The sequence below is a fragment of the Moschus berezovskii genome, chromosome 1, assembly GCF_049115385.1.
Source record: "Moschus berezovskii isolate FMDL1 chromosome 1, NW_MosBer_1.0, whole genome shotgun sequence".
Classification (NCBI taxonomy): domain Eukaryota; kingdom Metazoa; phylum Chordata; class Mammalia; order Artiodactyla; family Moschidae; genus Moschus; species Moschus berezovskii.
The window spans coordinates 150,602,842-150,618,873 of record NC_142460.1 but is presented as its reverse complement, the minus strand read 5'-3'; the positions used below and the strand labels follow the sequence as shown (position 1 = coordinate 150,618,873).

At 41.3% G+C, this 16,032-nt stretch overlaps 1 protein-coding gene across 1 annotated transcript in view; it reads left to right on the top strand.

Annotated features, from left to right (window-relative positions):
* GRK7 (G protein-coupled receptor kinase 7) overlaps positions 1 to 15,586 on the top strand; it is a 37,493-nt gene extending 21,907 nt beyond the window's left edge. Inside the window, exons 3-4 of the mRNA XM_055419037.2 lie at positions 6,680 to 6,954; positions 14,779 to 15,586. Coding sequence (XP_055275012.2) covers positions 6,680 to 6,954; positions 14,779 to 15,112 — 609 coding nt within the window. The 3' untranslated portion in view covers positions 15,113 to 15,586. The remainder of the gene's footprint in view (positions 1 to 6,679; positions 6,955 to 14,778) is intronic.
* The last annotated feature ends 446 nt before the right edge of the window (positions 15,587 to 16,032 follow it).

The following is a 16,032-nucleotide window of genomic DNA, read 5'->3' as shown; positions in this document are numbered from 1 at the left end:
GAAATATCAATAACCTCAGATATGCAGATGACACCACCCTTATGGCAGAAAGTGAAGAGGAACTCAAAAACCTCTTGATGAAAGTGAAAGAGGAGAGTGAAAAGGTTGGCTTGAAGCTCAACATTCAGAAAACAAAGATCATGGCATCTGGTCCCATCACTTCATGGGAAATAGATGGGGAAACAGTGGAAACAGAGTCAGACTATTTTTTTGGGCTCCAAAATCACTGCAGATGCTGATTGCAGCCATGAAATTAAAAGACGCTTACTCCTTGGAAGGAAAGTTATGACCAAGCTAGATAGCATATTAAAAAGCAGAGACATTACTTTGCCAACAAAGGTCCATCTAGTCAAGGCTATGGTTTTCCCGTGGTCATGTATGGATGTGAGAGTTGGACTGTGAAGAAAGCTGAGAGCGGAAGAATTGATGCTTTTGAACTGTGGTGTTGGAGAAGACTCTTGAGAGCCCTTTGGACTGCAAGGAGATCCAACCAGCTCATTCTAAAGGAGATCAGTCCTGGGTGTTCATTGGAAGGACTGATGCTGAAACTGAAACTCCAATACTTTGGCCACCTCATGCGAAGAGTTGACTCACTGGAAAAGACCCTGATGCTGGGAGGGATTGGGGGCAGGAGGAGAAGGGGAGGACAGAGGAAGAGATGGCTGGATGGCATCACTGACTCGATGGACATGAGTTTGGGTAAACTCCGGGAGTTGGTGATGGACAGGGAGGCCTGGCGTGTTGCGATTCATGGGGTCGCGGAGAGTCGGACACGACTGAGCAACTGAACTGAACTGAACTGAAGCAACTAACACACACACATACTCCATTTATAGTTATTATAAAATATTGGCTATAATTCCCAGTGTTGTACAATGTATCCTTGTAGTTTATTTTATATTTAATAGTTTGTACCTCTTAATCTCCTATCCATATATTGCCCCTGCCACTGGTAGCCATTATTTTATTCTGTATATCTGAGAGTCTGCTTTTTTATGGTTGCTGTTGTTATAGCCACTGATCTGTTGTATTTTTTTAGATTCCACGTATAAGTTATAGCATACAGGGTTACTATTGACTAATGGTAATGGGAGATGAGAGGGAGCTGGGCAGACAGATGCCCCTCTCCTGTGGTTCCTTCTTGTGACCCTTCTGGAAGAGTCTCATGTACCCATTAAACTAGCAGCCAGTGTGGTGACATCTGACATCACATTCCCCTGCTGCTTTTTCCTTTTTTCCCTGTGCATTCTTATTTTTCTATATAGTTTTGTTTATTTTGGGCTGTGCTGGCTCTTCGTTGCTGTGGGGGCTTTTCTCTAGTTGTGGTGAGTGGGCTACTCTTCATTGCAGGGTTGGGCTTCTCTTGTGGTGGCTTCTTTTGTGGAGTGTGGGTTTTAGGGCACAGGCTCAGTAGTTGGGGCGCACGTTTTAGTTGTTCCTTGGCATGCGGAATCTTCCCAGATCAGGGACTGAACCCGTGTTTCCTGCATTGGCAGGCAGATTCTTTAACACTGAGCCATCAGGGAAGCCCTCCCTGTACATTCTATTATGAAAACTTTCAAACATACAGAGAAGTTGAAAGAATTCACAATGAGTGCCTTTACAATAGACATTTTAAACAGCTTTCAGTTCAGTTCAGTCGCTCAGTCGTGTCCAACTCTTTGTGACCTCATGGACTTCAGCACACCAGGCTTCCCTGTTCATCACCAATTCCCAGAGCTTACTTAAACCCATGCACATCAAGTCAATGATGCCATCCAAGCATATCATCTTCTGTCGTCCCCTTCTCTCCAGCTTTCAATCATTCCCAGCATCAGGATCTTTTCTAGTGAGTCAGTTCTTCGCATTAGGTTGCCAAAGTATTGGAGTTTCAGCTTCAACATCAACCTTCCAATGAATATTCAGGACTGATCTCCTTTACGATGGACTCGTTGGATCTCCAGTCCAAAGGGCTCTCAGGAGTCTTCTCCAATACCACAGTTCAAAAGCATCAATTCTTCAGCGCTCAGCTTTCTTTATAAACAGCTTTATTGAGATATAATTTATTTTTTTAAATATTCATTTGGCTGCATTGGCTCTTAGTTGCCATATGCGGGATCTTTTGTTGCGGCACGTGGGCTCAGTAGTTGCAGCTCGTGGGCTTACTTGCCCTGTGGCATGTGCAATCTTAGTTCCCTGATCAGGGATCAAACCCACGTCCCTGGCAGGTTCTTAACCATTGGATCACTAGGGAAGTCCTGAGATATAATTTAAATACCATAAAATTGACCCATATAAAGTGTATAATCCAGTGGTTTCTAGTATATTCACAGATATGTGAACATTATCACAGATTTAGAATATTCTCTTCACCCCTAAAAGAAACCACCTATCAATTAACAGTCACTCTCATTCCCCTTCCCTGGTGGCTCAGAGGTTAAAGCGTCTGCCTCCAATGCGGGAGACCCAGGTTCGATCCCTGGGTCGGGAAGATCCCCTGGAGAAGGAAATGGTAACCCACTCCAGTATTCTTGCCTGGAGAATCCCATGGACGGAGAAGCCTGGTAGGCTACAGTCCACGGGGTCGCAAAGAGTCGGACTCGACTGAGCGACTGAACAGAACAGACAGACTCATTCCCCTTCTCCCAACTTTGCATGCATGCGTTCCTGCCCAGTTGCTCAGTCGTGTCCTACTTCTTGCAACCTTATGGACTGTAGCCTGCCAGGCTCCTCTGTCCGTGGGATTCTCCAGGCAAGAATACTGGAGTAGGTTGCTGTGCCCTCCTTCCTGACCCAGAGATCCAATCCTCATCTCCTGTGTCTCCAGCATTGCAGGCAGATTCTTTGCCCGCTGAGCCACCTGGGAAGCCCTCTCCCAGTCTTAAACAACCACTGATCTACTTTCTGGATCTATGGAACCACCTATTTTAGACACTGCATATCAATGGAGTCATACAGTAAGTGGTCTTTGGTGACTTGTTTCTTTCACTTAGCATCATGTTTTTAAGGTTTACCCATGTTGTAACATTTATCCATACTTTATTCTTTTTTATATAGTATTTCCTTGTATATTATGAAGATTTTATATGTGCTTTATCACCTATCCATCCATCTATCCTTCCCTCTGTGGATCCATGAATCCATCTTATATCTTTTATGTATTTCCCTTTTTTAAAGTTTTTCCACAACTCTCATTGCCTTTGCCTTGCACACTTTTCAATACAACTCATATCACATTATCACATGGCCACCCTGGGAGCAACAGAGGCCGGGAGATGGAGTACTTAGCCTTCTCTACATAGAGGGACAAAGAGAAAAGGGAGCCTGGGAATGGATTTTTGTTACCTTGGCAGACAGCATTTCTCAATCTCGTCCACATCTTCCCCTCCCGATTCCCCTCCCACCATTGTATCTCACAGATCTGATATTCTAGAGATCCGAAATTCCTTAAAGTTCCCTGGGCACCCCACATTTTTCTGGACTCCAACTCTTGCACTCATCCTTTACCCAGACAACCTTCTCTGTGTGACAGGTTCTTTCCTCATAATTCAACTCAGCTGTCACTCTTCAGTGAAATATCCCCAACACACAAACACACACACACACCCTCTGGCCTCCCTTTGTTTGTTTTCCACTCCCATTTTGGCATTTACCCTCCTTTATTGAATTAACCTTTTGATCTGTCTCCACCAACCTGTAAATCCTCAAAGGCAGGGGCCAGACCTTGTATATCTTGGTATCCCTAGAAATCACTGCAGGGGTGGCTCCACAAATATTTGTTGGATATTGAATGGAAAACATCTGGTTACCATTGTTACTATTGTTTACCTACCAAACATGTTTTGGGGCATGCAGGAAAGGAGACTTGGGAGTAAGTACCTGGTTTGATACAAAGATGAGTAAGACTATATCCTGGGCCTCAGAGGACCTCCAGCACCCTTTTGTTCTGGGCAGATGAAACACTGGACAAGATGCCAGGACAACAGATGTAAACTGGGACTATCCCAGGCAAACCGGAACATAAGGTCACCCAAATTACATGTCCACTTCTATGAAAACAGCAGTGCCATGCTGACTCATGACTAGCCTGTCGGACCAGTCACTTTCAGAATTTTCTAGCATGGGCCAATTACTCCTAATTAGTGCTTGGGTAATTTGTGTTTTTCATTGTTATTATCCATGTAAAAAAATCACCCATGAGATTTAATATTCCTAAGGTAGATCATACATTGTGCACATAAAAGAAACATACTTGGGCTTCCCTGGTGGCCCAGTGGTTAAGAATCCACCTTGCAATGCAGGATACATGGGTTAGATACCTGGTCCAGGAAGATTCCACATGCCGTGGAGAAGCTAAGGCTGTGTGCCACAATGACTGAGACCACGGTCCCATGAGCTCTGCATACCATGGAGCTCTTGTTCTGCAATAAGAGAAGACTGCAACTAGAGGCCCACCCTCCACAACAAGAGAAAGCCCATGCACAGCAATGAAGACCCAACGTGGCCAAAAATACGTTGGAAAAAAAAAAAAAAAAAAAATATATATATATATATATATATATATATATACTTACGCAACCAGACAGAAAAAAAATCACCCAATGAACAACAAAAACATTTTTCAACCTTTTCTGATGTACTGAATTCACATTTACAAATAGTATGCAAAACCTATTACATATATACACTTCTTGGTATTAACATGTGACTCTGGTCTGTTGTCTTTATTGATAGGCATTGGGTGTTTCCAGCCTGTGGCCATAATGGCACTACGAACATCTTGATGTAGATTCCTTTCCCTTTCTTCTGAGTCAATTGTTTGAGTTACTTGCTCCAACTGACCTGGTCCCGGAACAAGAACGGTAGATACGTCTCATTTTCCTATTGCTCTGTGTCTAACCGCACTCCTGAAAATCTGAGTCAAACCACAGAGCACACCTGTTTCTCACAGCTCTGTCAATAACTGATGTTTTCATGTTTTCTGTATTAATAGGTGCTTATTGTCATTTAGGATGTTGTTTGCATTTTTAAGTGCTGCAGAGGTTATACAGTATACTTTAATCAAAAGCAGCTTAGTTTTTGTGAAAAAACATTCTAATGTAAATATATACATTAATAAGATATGTTGCAGGTATTCATTAAGTACTTGTTGAATGAATGAATGAAATTATGCTCAGTTATAAAGAGACAGATGCTGTGTGATTCCACTTATATGAGGTACCTGCTGCTGCTGCTAAGTCACTTCAGTCGTGTCCGACTCTGTGCGACCCCATAGACGGCAGCCAACCAGGCTCCCCCGTCCCTGGGATTCTCCAGGCAGGAACACTGGAGTGGGTTGCCATTTCCTTCTCCAATGTGTGAAAGTGAAAAGTGAAAGTGAAGTCGCTCAGTCGTGTCCGACCCTTAGCAACCCCACGGACTGCAGCCTACCAGGCTCCTCCATCCATGGGATTTTCCAGGCAAGAGTACTGGAGTGGGGTGCCATTGCCTTCTCCATATGAAGTACCTAGAATGGTCAAATTCATAGAGACAGAAAGTAGAATGGCAGTTGCCAGGGCTTGGGGCGTGGGGGCAATGGGGAGTTGTTTAATGGGTACAGAGTTTCAGCTTTTAAAGATGAAAAGAGTTTAGGAGATTGATTGCACAATGTGAATGCACTTACTAGTTGAACTGAACATTTAAAATGGTAAGATAAAAAATTGTGTGTTATGTGTAATATATATATGTGTGTGCGTGTGTGTGTACGTCTTTGTGTGTATTCAGTTGCTCAGAAATGTCCAACTCTTTGCAATCCCATAGACTGTAGCCTGCCAGGCTCCTCTGTCCATGGGATTTCTGAGACAAAAATACTGGGATGGGTTGATATTTCCCTCTCCAGGCAATCTTTCTGACCCGGGATCAAACCTGCATCTCCTGCATTGGCAGGCAGATTTTTTTTACCACTGAGTCACCTGAGAAGCCTGTAAAAAAAAATATATATATATATATATACACACATATATATAAACCCAATGATCATTTGGTATATATTGTCAGTAGCAGTGTGCCTCTAATATATAGTCATTCATGTTAAATGAAGTTTCGTGTGTAGACTTTTCTGGATTAAAATATTTGTATAAATTTTTCAGTGCAGAGACAAACAGGCGAAGGTGGCTGATAATAATATCATCACATGCCAAATAGACTAAAAAAACTCATAGACTAGATACTATTATGTGAGCATCCAATATTATCATTAAAGACCTCTACCTTTTAAAAAATCATGCATCTAATTTTCTATTATCTTTTAATAAAAAGCAGAAGCAGAATTTAGGAGCCCTTAGCAACAGCCATGTGAATTTTTCTCCTTAAGGGTGAAGTGAAGAGACTAAAAGAGTCTAGGTTTGATTTTGATCAAGAGATCAAAATCTCTTGATTTTCCCACTGCAAGAGTCACCATAACTCTCTCCTTAATAACGCACTCCAGCCAAGACCTCTTCATGTTTCATTGGCTAAAATGGATTGCGTGGCTTGCCCTGACTATATCAGAGGCTATTGGGAAAGTGGGGGAATAGAACAGGTCAGACACATGGCCACTCCAAGTAAATTAGGGTTCCCTCAGTAAGGAAAAAGAAGGACAATGGGCATTGGGAAGGCATCAGCTATGTCTGTTACACTCACATTAGTGTTTCTGTTTTGTTTTTTGCTTGGGACATTACAGGCTGGAACCAATGGTTATATGGCTCCTGAAATCCTAATGGAAAAAGCGAGTTATTCCTATCCTGTGGACTGGTTTGCAATGGGATGCAGTATTTATGAAATGGTTGCTGGACGAACACCATTCAGAGATTACAAGGAAAAAGTCAGTAAAGAGGATTTAAAGCAAAGAACACTGAAAGAGGAAGTCATATTCCAACACAGTAACTTCACAGAGGAAGCAAAAGATATTTGCAGACTCTTCTTGGCTAAGACACCAGAGCAACGCTTAGGAAGCAGGTAACTATCATATAAAGACATGATCAGTGATGTCAGCATGGCCACAGGGATTTGGAGAATACTTTGGATTGATGATAAGGCCTTGGTATTAATAATAGTAGTATTTTCTTCTTATTATTTGCATATTGTGTGGTTAAGTATTTTCAACACTTTCAAATACTATGAACACTTGATGTCCAACAGTCTCCGAAATACATTTTAAAGTGAAAAGGTGAGGTGCAAAGCCGCATACATTAAAAAGAAGGAAAAGAATACATAATTCAAATAGTTGATATAGAATATTTCAAGCAGAGTATACAAGGAAAATATAGGATTGATTGAATTTATTTTTATTTTATCTTTTGGCTACACTGTGTGTCATCAGTTCAGTTCAGTCACTCAGTCGTGTCTGACTCTTTGCAATCCCACGGACTGCAGCATACCAGTCTTCCCTGTTACCACCAACTCCCGGAGCTTTCTTAAACTCACCTCCATCAAGTCGGTGATGCCATCCAACCATCTCCTCTGTCGTCTCCTTCTCCTCCCGCCTTCAAGCTTTCCCAGCATCAGGGTCTTTTTCAATGAGTCAGTTCTTTGCCTCAGGTGCCAAAGTATGGGAGTTTCAGTTTCAGCATCAGTCCTTCCAATGAATATTTATGACTGATTTCCTTTAGGATGGACTGGTTGGATCTCCTTGCAGTCCAAGGGACTCTCAAGAGTCTTCTCCAACACCACAGTTCAAAAGCATCAATTCTTCGGCTCTCGGTTTTCTTTATAGTCTAACTCTCACATCCATACGTGACTACTGGAAAAACCATGACTTGGACCTTTGTCAGCAAAGGAATGTCTCTGCTTTTTAATATGCTGTCTAGGTTGGTCTTAGCTTTTCTTCCAAGGAATAAGCGTCTTTGAATTTCATGGCTGCAGTCACCATCTTCAGTGATTTTGGAGTCCAAGAAAATAAAGTCTCTCACTGTTTCCATTATTTCCCCATCTATTTGCCATGAAGTGATGGGCTGGATGAAATGATCTTTGTTTTTTGAACATTGAGTTTTAAGCCAGCTTTTTCACTCTCCTTTCACTTTCATTTAGAGGCTGTTTAGTTCCTTGCACTTTCTGCCATAAGGGTGGTGTCATCTGTGTATCTGAGGTTATTGATATTTCTCCCTGCAATCATGATTTCAGCTTGTGCTTCATCCAGTCCAGGATTTCTCATGATGTACTCCGCATATAAGTTAAATAAGCAAGGTGACAATATACAGCCTTGATGTACTCCTTCCCCAATTTGGAACCAGTCTCTTGTTCCATGTCCGGTACTAACTGTTGCTTCTTGACCTGCATACAGATTTCTCAGGAGGCAGGTAAGGTGGCCTGGTATTCCCATCTCTTGAAGAATTTTCCACAGTTTGTTGTGACCCACACAGTCAAAGGCTTTGGTGTAATCAATAAAGCAGAAGTAGATGTTTTTCTGGAATTCTCTTGCTTTTTCTATGATCCAACAGATGTTGGCAATTTGATCTCTGGTTCCTTTGCCTTGTCTAAATCCAGCTTGAACATCTGGAAGTTCATGGTTCATGTACTGTTGAAGACTGGCTTGGAGAATTTTGAGTATTGCTTTGCTAGTGTGTCCGATGAGTGCAATTGTGTTACAGTTTGAACGTTCTTTGGCATTGCTCTTTGGGACTGGAATGAAAACTGACCTTTTCCATTCCTATGGCCACTGCTTAGTTTTCCAAATTTGCTGGCATATTGAGTGCAGCACTTTCACAGCATCATCTTTTAGGATTTGAAATAGCTCAACTGGAATTCCATCACCTCCACTAGCTTTGTTCGGAGTGATGCTTCCTAAGGCCTACTTGACTTCACATTCCAGGATGTCTGGCTTTAGGTGAGTGATCACACCATCGTGGTTATCTAAGTCATGAAGATCTTTTTTGTATAGTTCCTCTGTGTATTCTTGCCACCTCTTCTTAATATCTTCTGCTTCTGTTAGGTCCATACCGTTTCTGTTCTTTATTGAGCCCATCTTTGCATGAAATGTTCCCTTGGTATCTCTAATTTTCTTGAAGAGATCTCTAGCCTTCCCCATTCTATTGTTTTCCTCTATTTCTTTTCATTGATTACTGAGGAAGACTTTCTTATCTCTCCTTGCTTTTCTTTGGAACTCTGTATTCAAATGGGTGTATCTTTCCTTTTCTCCTTTGCCTTTAGCATCTCTTCTTTTCTCAGATATTTATAAGGCCTCTTCAGACAACCATTTTGCCTTTTTGCTTTTCTTTTTCTTGGGTCTTGATCACTGCCTCCTGTACAATGTCATGAACCTTCATCCATAGTTCTTCAGGCACTCTGTCTATCAGATCTAGTCCCTTGAATCTATTTGCCACTTCCACTGTATAATCGTTAGGGATTTGATTTAAGTCATACCTGAATGGTCTAGTGGTTTTCCCTACTTTCTTCAATTTAAGTCTGAATTTTGCAATAAATAGTTCATGATCTGTGCCACTGTCAGCTCCCAGTCTTGTTTTTCCTGACTATATAGAGCTTCTCCATCTTTGGCCACAAAGAATATAATCAATCTGATTTCAGTATTGACCATCTGGTGGTGTCCATGTGTAGAGTCTTTTCTTGTGTTGTTGGAAGAGGGTACTTGCTATGACTAGTGAGTTCTCTTGGCAAAACTCTGTTAGCCTTTGCCCTGCTTCATTTCATACTCCAAGGCCAAACTTGCCTGTTACTCCAGGTATCTCTTCACTTCCTACTTTTGAATTCCAGTCTCCTATGATGAAAATGATATCTTTTTTGGGTGTTAGTTCTAGAATATCTTGTAAGTCTTCATAGAACCGTTCAACTTCAGCTTCTTCAGCATTACTGGTCAGGGCATAGACTTGGATTACTGTGATATTGAACGGTTTACCTTGGAAACAGACAGAGATCATTCTATCATTTTCGAGATTGCACCCAAGTACTGCATTTTGGACTCTTTTGTTGACTATAAGGGCTACTCCATTTCTTCTAAGGGCTTCTTGCCCGCAGTAGTAGATATAATGGTCATCTGAATTAAATTCACCCATACCAGTCTATTGTAGTTCACTGATTCCTAAAAGTCAATGTTCACTCTCGCCATCTCCTGTTTGACCACTTCTAATTTACCCTAATTCATGGAACTAACATTCTAGGTTCCCATGCAATACTTTACTTCCATCAGCAGTCACATCCATAAGTGGGTGTTGTTTTCACTTTGGCTCCGTCTCTTCCTTCTTTCTGAAGTTATTTCTCCACTCTTCTTCAGTAGCATATTTGGCACCAACCAACCTGGGGAGTTCATCTTTCAGTGTCATATCTTTTTGCCTTTTCATACTGTTCCTGCGATTCTCAAGGCAAGCATACTGAAGTGGTTTGCCATTGCCTTCTCCATGGGTCATATGGGATCTTAGTTCCCCAACCAGGGCTCAAACCCATGCCCTCTTCAATGGAGGCATGGAGTCTTAACCACTGGATAGCCAGGGAAGTCCCAGGATTGACTGACTTTAAAAAGAGAGAAATTAAGAGAGCTGGTGACAGGGATACAAAATAACAATTTTGATTAGGTAAACCTATTAATTCTTGAATTTTGAGCTATGTGAATAAATTATCTACTCAAAAATGAGTAAAAGTGAAACCTAAAATAAAAGCCATCGGTACAGATAGCCATAGTTATGGGAAATTCTGCCCCTTTTAAACATCTCTGTAAAATATCCTCGATCAGTCAATAGATATTTAATAAGTACATATGATGTTGCCAGGTATGTTAAGGACAGTTGAAATTAGTTTTGAGAAAAGTCAAGTTTTATTGCTTACAATGGAATAATAAGATCAAGATATTTTAGAAGAAAAAAATTAGAAAAGCTGACTTATGATAGCACCCTTGGGAGCAAGTAATTGTGTTTTATAGGGGGAAAATCAAGATTTTTTGAGTCACAGAAATAGACCCACATCCCAGCTCTGCTACATACTAGTCATTTTACCCCCAGCAATTGAATTATTTTTCTCTGAGTCTCCCAGAGAATATCCTAATATATAAAATGAGATTTTTGTGGGTATGATGATTAACTTTATGTCTCAACTTGACTAGGCCACAGTACTCAGATATTTCATCAAACATTATTCTAGATGTTTCTGTGCAGGTATTTTTAGGTGAGATTAATATATATACACATGAGTAAAGCAGGTTATTCTTCATTATGTGGGCCTCTTGCTATCTGTTTGAAGGCCTTAATAGAAAAGAACTGGCTTCCCTGGGAGAAGAGGGAATTCTGCCAGCAAACCATCTTTGAACTTGAACTTCATCTCTTCCCTGGGTCTCCAGCCACATAGCCTACCTTGCAGAATGTGAACTTGCCAAACCTCCACAGTCGCCTGAGCCAGTTCTTTAAAATAAACCACCCCCCTCTCTCTTGATCATATACATATTGCTAGGAGAGGAAAGAACTTTTCTTCTACCCTCCTTAGATTTAGGAATGGAGGCTTGAAAATTAAAATGCCAAAAGATGATTAACAAGAGACAAGACAGATTTTTATTTACATTCATACACAGAGTTCACAGAAAATTGTGGCTAGGAGGCAGTTAGAATTTCAGGCTTACACACCATCCTAATAGGGAAGGTGGATGGGGAGAAGGTTACTTACCGGAAAACAAATGACTTCTTTGAAATGGTGGGGGAAGGGCGCTTATGGGATAGCGGTTGACTTTTAGGAAAGATAAATGGCCCTTAGGAGACTAGATGGGAGATATATCTTTGTGACAATGTCTATTTAAGTGTGGTGCTGACTTCCCTCAGTGGTGATAAGAGTCAATCTTTCCTGATTTCAAAACTTTGAAACTCTTGGGGAGAGGATTTATAAGTTAGGTATTTTTTCAAGGCTCTGCTTGTCTTAAAGGCAGACAAGGGGACTTCAAAACCTGCATCTGCTGACTCTCAAATACCTGCAGTGCAGCTCAGTTGTGTCCGATGCTTTTGACCCCTTGGTCGATACGGTCCATGGAATTCTCCAGGCCAGAATACTGAAGTGGGAACCTGGGTTGGGTAGCCTTCCCAACCCCAAGGATCGAACCCAGGTCTCCCACATTGCAGGCAGATTCTTTACCAGCTGAGTCACAGGGAAGTGCAAGAATACTGCAGTGGGTAGCCCATCACTTCTCCGGCAGATCTTCCCAATACAGGAATTGAACTGGGGTCTCCTGCACTACAGCCAGATTCTTTACCAACTGAGCTATCAGGGAAGCCCAGTTTTTATGTCACTGATGTACATTCCAGACCCCTTCAACATCATTTTGGTTCTGTTTTTCTAAGAACCCTAACTCACTCAGTGAGATATTTTGAGGCTTAGATTTAATGTATACAAGGTTAGATTCTTTACCATCTGAGCCAACAGGGAGGTTAGATATAATGTATGTTAAGAATCATTCAATAAGTGATAGCAATTATTACGTAGTCCTAAGAGGGGGTCTCTAAGAGTCAGCACGACTGAGCGACTTCACTTTCACTTTTCACTTTCACACATTGGAGAAGGAAATGGCAACCCACTCCAGTGTTCTTGCCTGGAGAATCCCAGGGATGGGGGAGCCTGGTGGGCTGCCGCCTATGGGGTCTCACAGAGTCCGACATGACTGAAGTGACTTAGCAGAGAGCAGAAGAGTGATAGGAACCAGAGATCAAATTGCCAACATCCGCTGGATCATGGAAAAAGCAAGAGAGTTCCAGAAAAACATCTATTTCTGTTTTATTGACTATGCCAAAGCCTTTGACTGTGTGGATCACAATAAACTGTGGAAAATTCTGAAAGAGATGGGAATCCTAGAGCACCTGACCTACCTCTTGAGAAAACTATATGCAGGTCAGGAAGCAACAGTTAGAACTGGACATGGAACAACAGACTGGTTCCAAATAGGAAAAGGAGTATGTCAAGGCTGTATATTGTCACCCTGCTTATTTAACTTATATGCAGAGTACATCATGAGGAACGCTGGGCTGGAAGAAGCCCAAGCTGGAGTCAAGATTGCCAGGAGAAATATCAATAACCTCAGATATGCAGATGACAACACCCTTATGGCAGAAAGTGAAGAGGAACTCAAAAGCCTCTTGATGAAAGTGAAAGAGGAGAGTGAAAAAGTTGGCTTGAAGCTCAACATTCAGAAAACGAAGATCATGGCATCTGGTCCCATCACTTCATGGGAAATAGATGGGGAAACAGTGGAAACAGTGTCAGACTTTATCTTTTTGGGCTCCAAAATCACTGCAGATGGTGATTGCAGCCAGGAAATTAAAAGACGCTTACTCCTTGGAAAGAAAGTTATGACCAACCTAGATAGTATATTAAAAAGCAGAGACATTACTTTGTCAACAAAGGTCCATCTAGTCAAGGCTATGGTTTTTCCAGTGGTCATGTATGGATGTGAGAGTTTGACTAAAAAGAAAGCTGATCACCGAAGAATTGATGCTTTTGAACTGTGGTGTTGGAGAAGACTCTTGAGAGTCCCTTGGACTGCAAGGAGATCCAACCAGTCCATCCTAAAGGAGATCAGTCCTGGGTGTTCATTGGAAGGACTGATGCTAAAGCTGAAGCTCCAATACTTTGGCCACCTCATGTGAAAAGTTGACTCATTGGGAAAGACCCTGATGCTGGGAGGGATTGGGGGCGGGAGGAGACGGGGATGACAGAGAATGAGATGGCTGGATGGCATCACCGACTCAATGGACATGAGTTTGAGTGAACTCCGGGAGTTGGTGATGGACAGGGAAGCTTGGCGTGCTGTGACTCATGGGGTCGCAAAGAGTCGGTCACGACTTAGTGACTGAACTGAACTGAATGAGATGTCATTTCCAAGATTAGGTAATAAAAAGAAGAGGCTCACATGGTGAGGGGGGTACTTTCCAGTCACCATGTCAGTGAGCTTGGAAGCAGATTACCTCTGTCACTGACCCACTAGTCAAACCTTCAGATGAGACCACAGCCCTGACCAACAGCTTTACTGTGATGTCACTAGAGACCTTGAGCCAGAAGTGCCCGGTTTATCCAAGTCTAGATACCTGCCCCACAGAAACTGTGAGATAATAGCAAATGATTGTTGTTTTAAGTCACTAAATGTTGGGGCTATCTGTTACACAGCAAAAGATAAATAATATAAAAGGTTATACAACTAGAAACACACTTTCCCTCCTTATTCTAAGGCAAATACCAGAATAATTTCTAGTATTGGGAAGAAGGGCTTGATAAAAAATAATGATAGTCTTGAGTACCAAATGTATGCTCATTTATGCTACTAAAAATTGCTAATGGGTTATTTTAAAGTCTTTAAAGATTATTGTGGCAGTTGGGGGAGGTAGGTGGGGTTCTTAGAAATTGTGTCATATGAACAGTAAGGAGATATGACTGCTATCTTTTAAAATGTAGGTGGTGATCAGGTGAGGAAAGACATGCTTAACTTGTTCTCTGTAACCCTGAAGAACAAAGCAAGAGGATGTGACTGGAAGTTGTAGGCAAGCAGGTTCTGGCTCCACTGAATTTTGCTGGTGTTTCCGTGAAACACCATGAACAAAAGTCATTCATGCCAACTGCTTGACTCTAAAAATTACATCTAATGTGAAAGTGGTCTACAAACAATGAAAATGCTACTGTATGCATATGGTAGAATTGTGGGGTGATTTTTAAAGATGTTATTTTTCTAAATTACTCTTTTTATATCATCTTTGCAATGAGAATGAAATGTAATTCTAGGAAAAGAATACCACATGCTTTGTATTGCTAGAAGAGTTCCTCTTTGGGTTTGTTACTATGTCTCAGGCTGACCATCTCCTTTCTTCACAGAGAAAAGTCTGATGATCCCAGGAAACACCATTTCTTCAAAACCATCAATTTTCCTCGCCTGGAAGCTGGCCTAGTTGAACCTCCATTTGTGCCAGACCCATCAGTGGTTTATGCCAAAGACATAAATGAAATTGATGATTTCTCTGAGGTTCGAGGAGTTGAATTTGATGATAACGATAAGCAGTTCTTTCAAAGATTTGCAACAGGTGCTGTCCCCATAGCTTGGCAGGAAGAGATTATAGAAACGGGACTGTTTGCAGAATTGAATGACCCCAACAGACCTGCAGGTTGTGGGGAGGGTTCATCCAGGTCTGGTGTATGTTTGCTATTATAAGTTGTTCTCTCTACCAGACCAGCAGCAGAAGTCTCAGCTGACAGAATCCTCGAATGTTCCTAATACATGAAAATCTGTTGTGGAGGACTGATCAATCAGGAGGGGCACCTCAACTACAAAACAGTTCAAAAGAGAAACGAACTCACCACTAGGACATGTTTTCTCTCCTTCCTTCCCTCCTTTCCTCTCTTCTTCTTTTCCTCCCTACCTTACTTCTTTATTCTTTCTTTCTTCCTTCACAAAGAAAAGTACAGTCTCAGTTTTCACTGAGTGCTGGGAAAAGGAGCCCTCAGATTTGTTTTGATAAAGTGAAAGCCTGAGCCTTCACCATCATGCCCTTGAAAATGACATCAAGTCCTAGGAACGGAGAATGGAACTTTGGGGTATGCTCAGAAAAATGATCATTTGCAATTCTTAGTAAATAATCATTTTAGTTTTTCTTTGTTTATATGTTTTCTTCCTTTCATCTTTCAGTATTTCTTCTGCTTCTGTACTTATAAAAAGGATTTTAAACCTGAAAATAAATATTTCTGATTTCCTTCTCCCCTGTTTAAAAAAAAAAGAGTGGATTGTAATACTTCGGAAATATTTCAAATCACAAAATAATTTTTAATTTACAGAATGTCTCTTTTTCATATTTTGAAATATTCTACCATTATAATGTTGAAGCATGTTAAATCTAGATACACATGATGTCTGTGGATTAAAGTATTCTGTAAATTTAGTTCTTTAAGTAGTATTCTACAAATTGCTTACTTGTATACTTCCATATGCCATTGCTTCCCAAATTTTGCTGAACTTTGGAATCACCCAGAAGTCTTTTAAAATACTAACACGTAACTCCCACTGCCGGATTTTAATCTATCTGGGGTACAACCTGAGCATCTAGATTTTCATAAGCTCTCCAGGTGATACCAGTG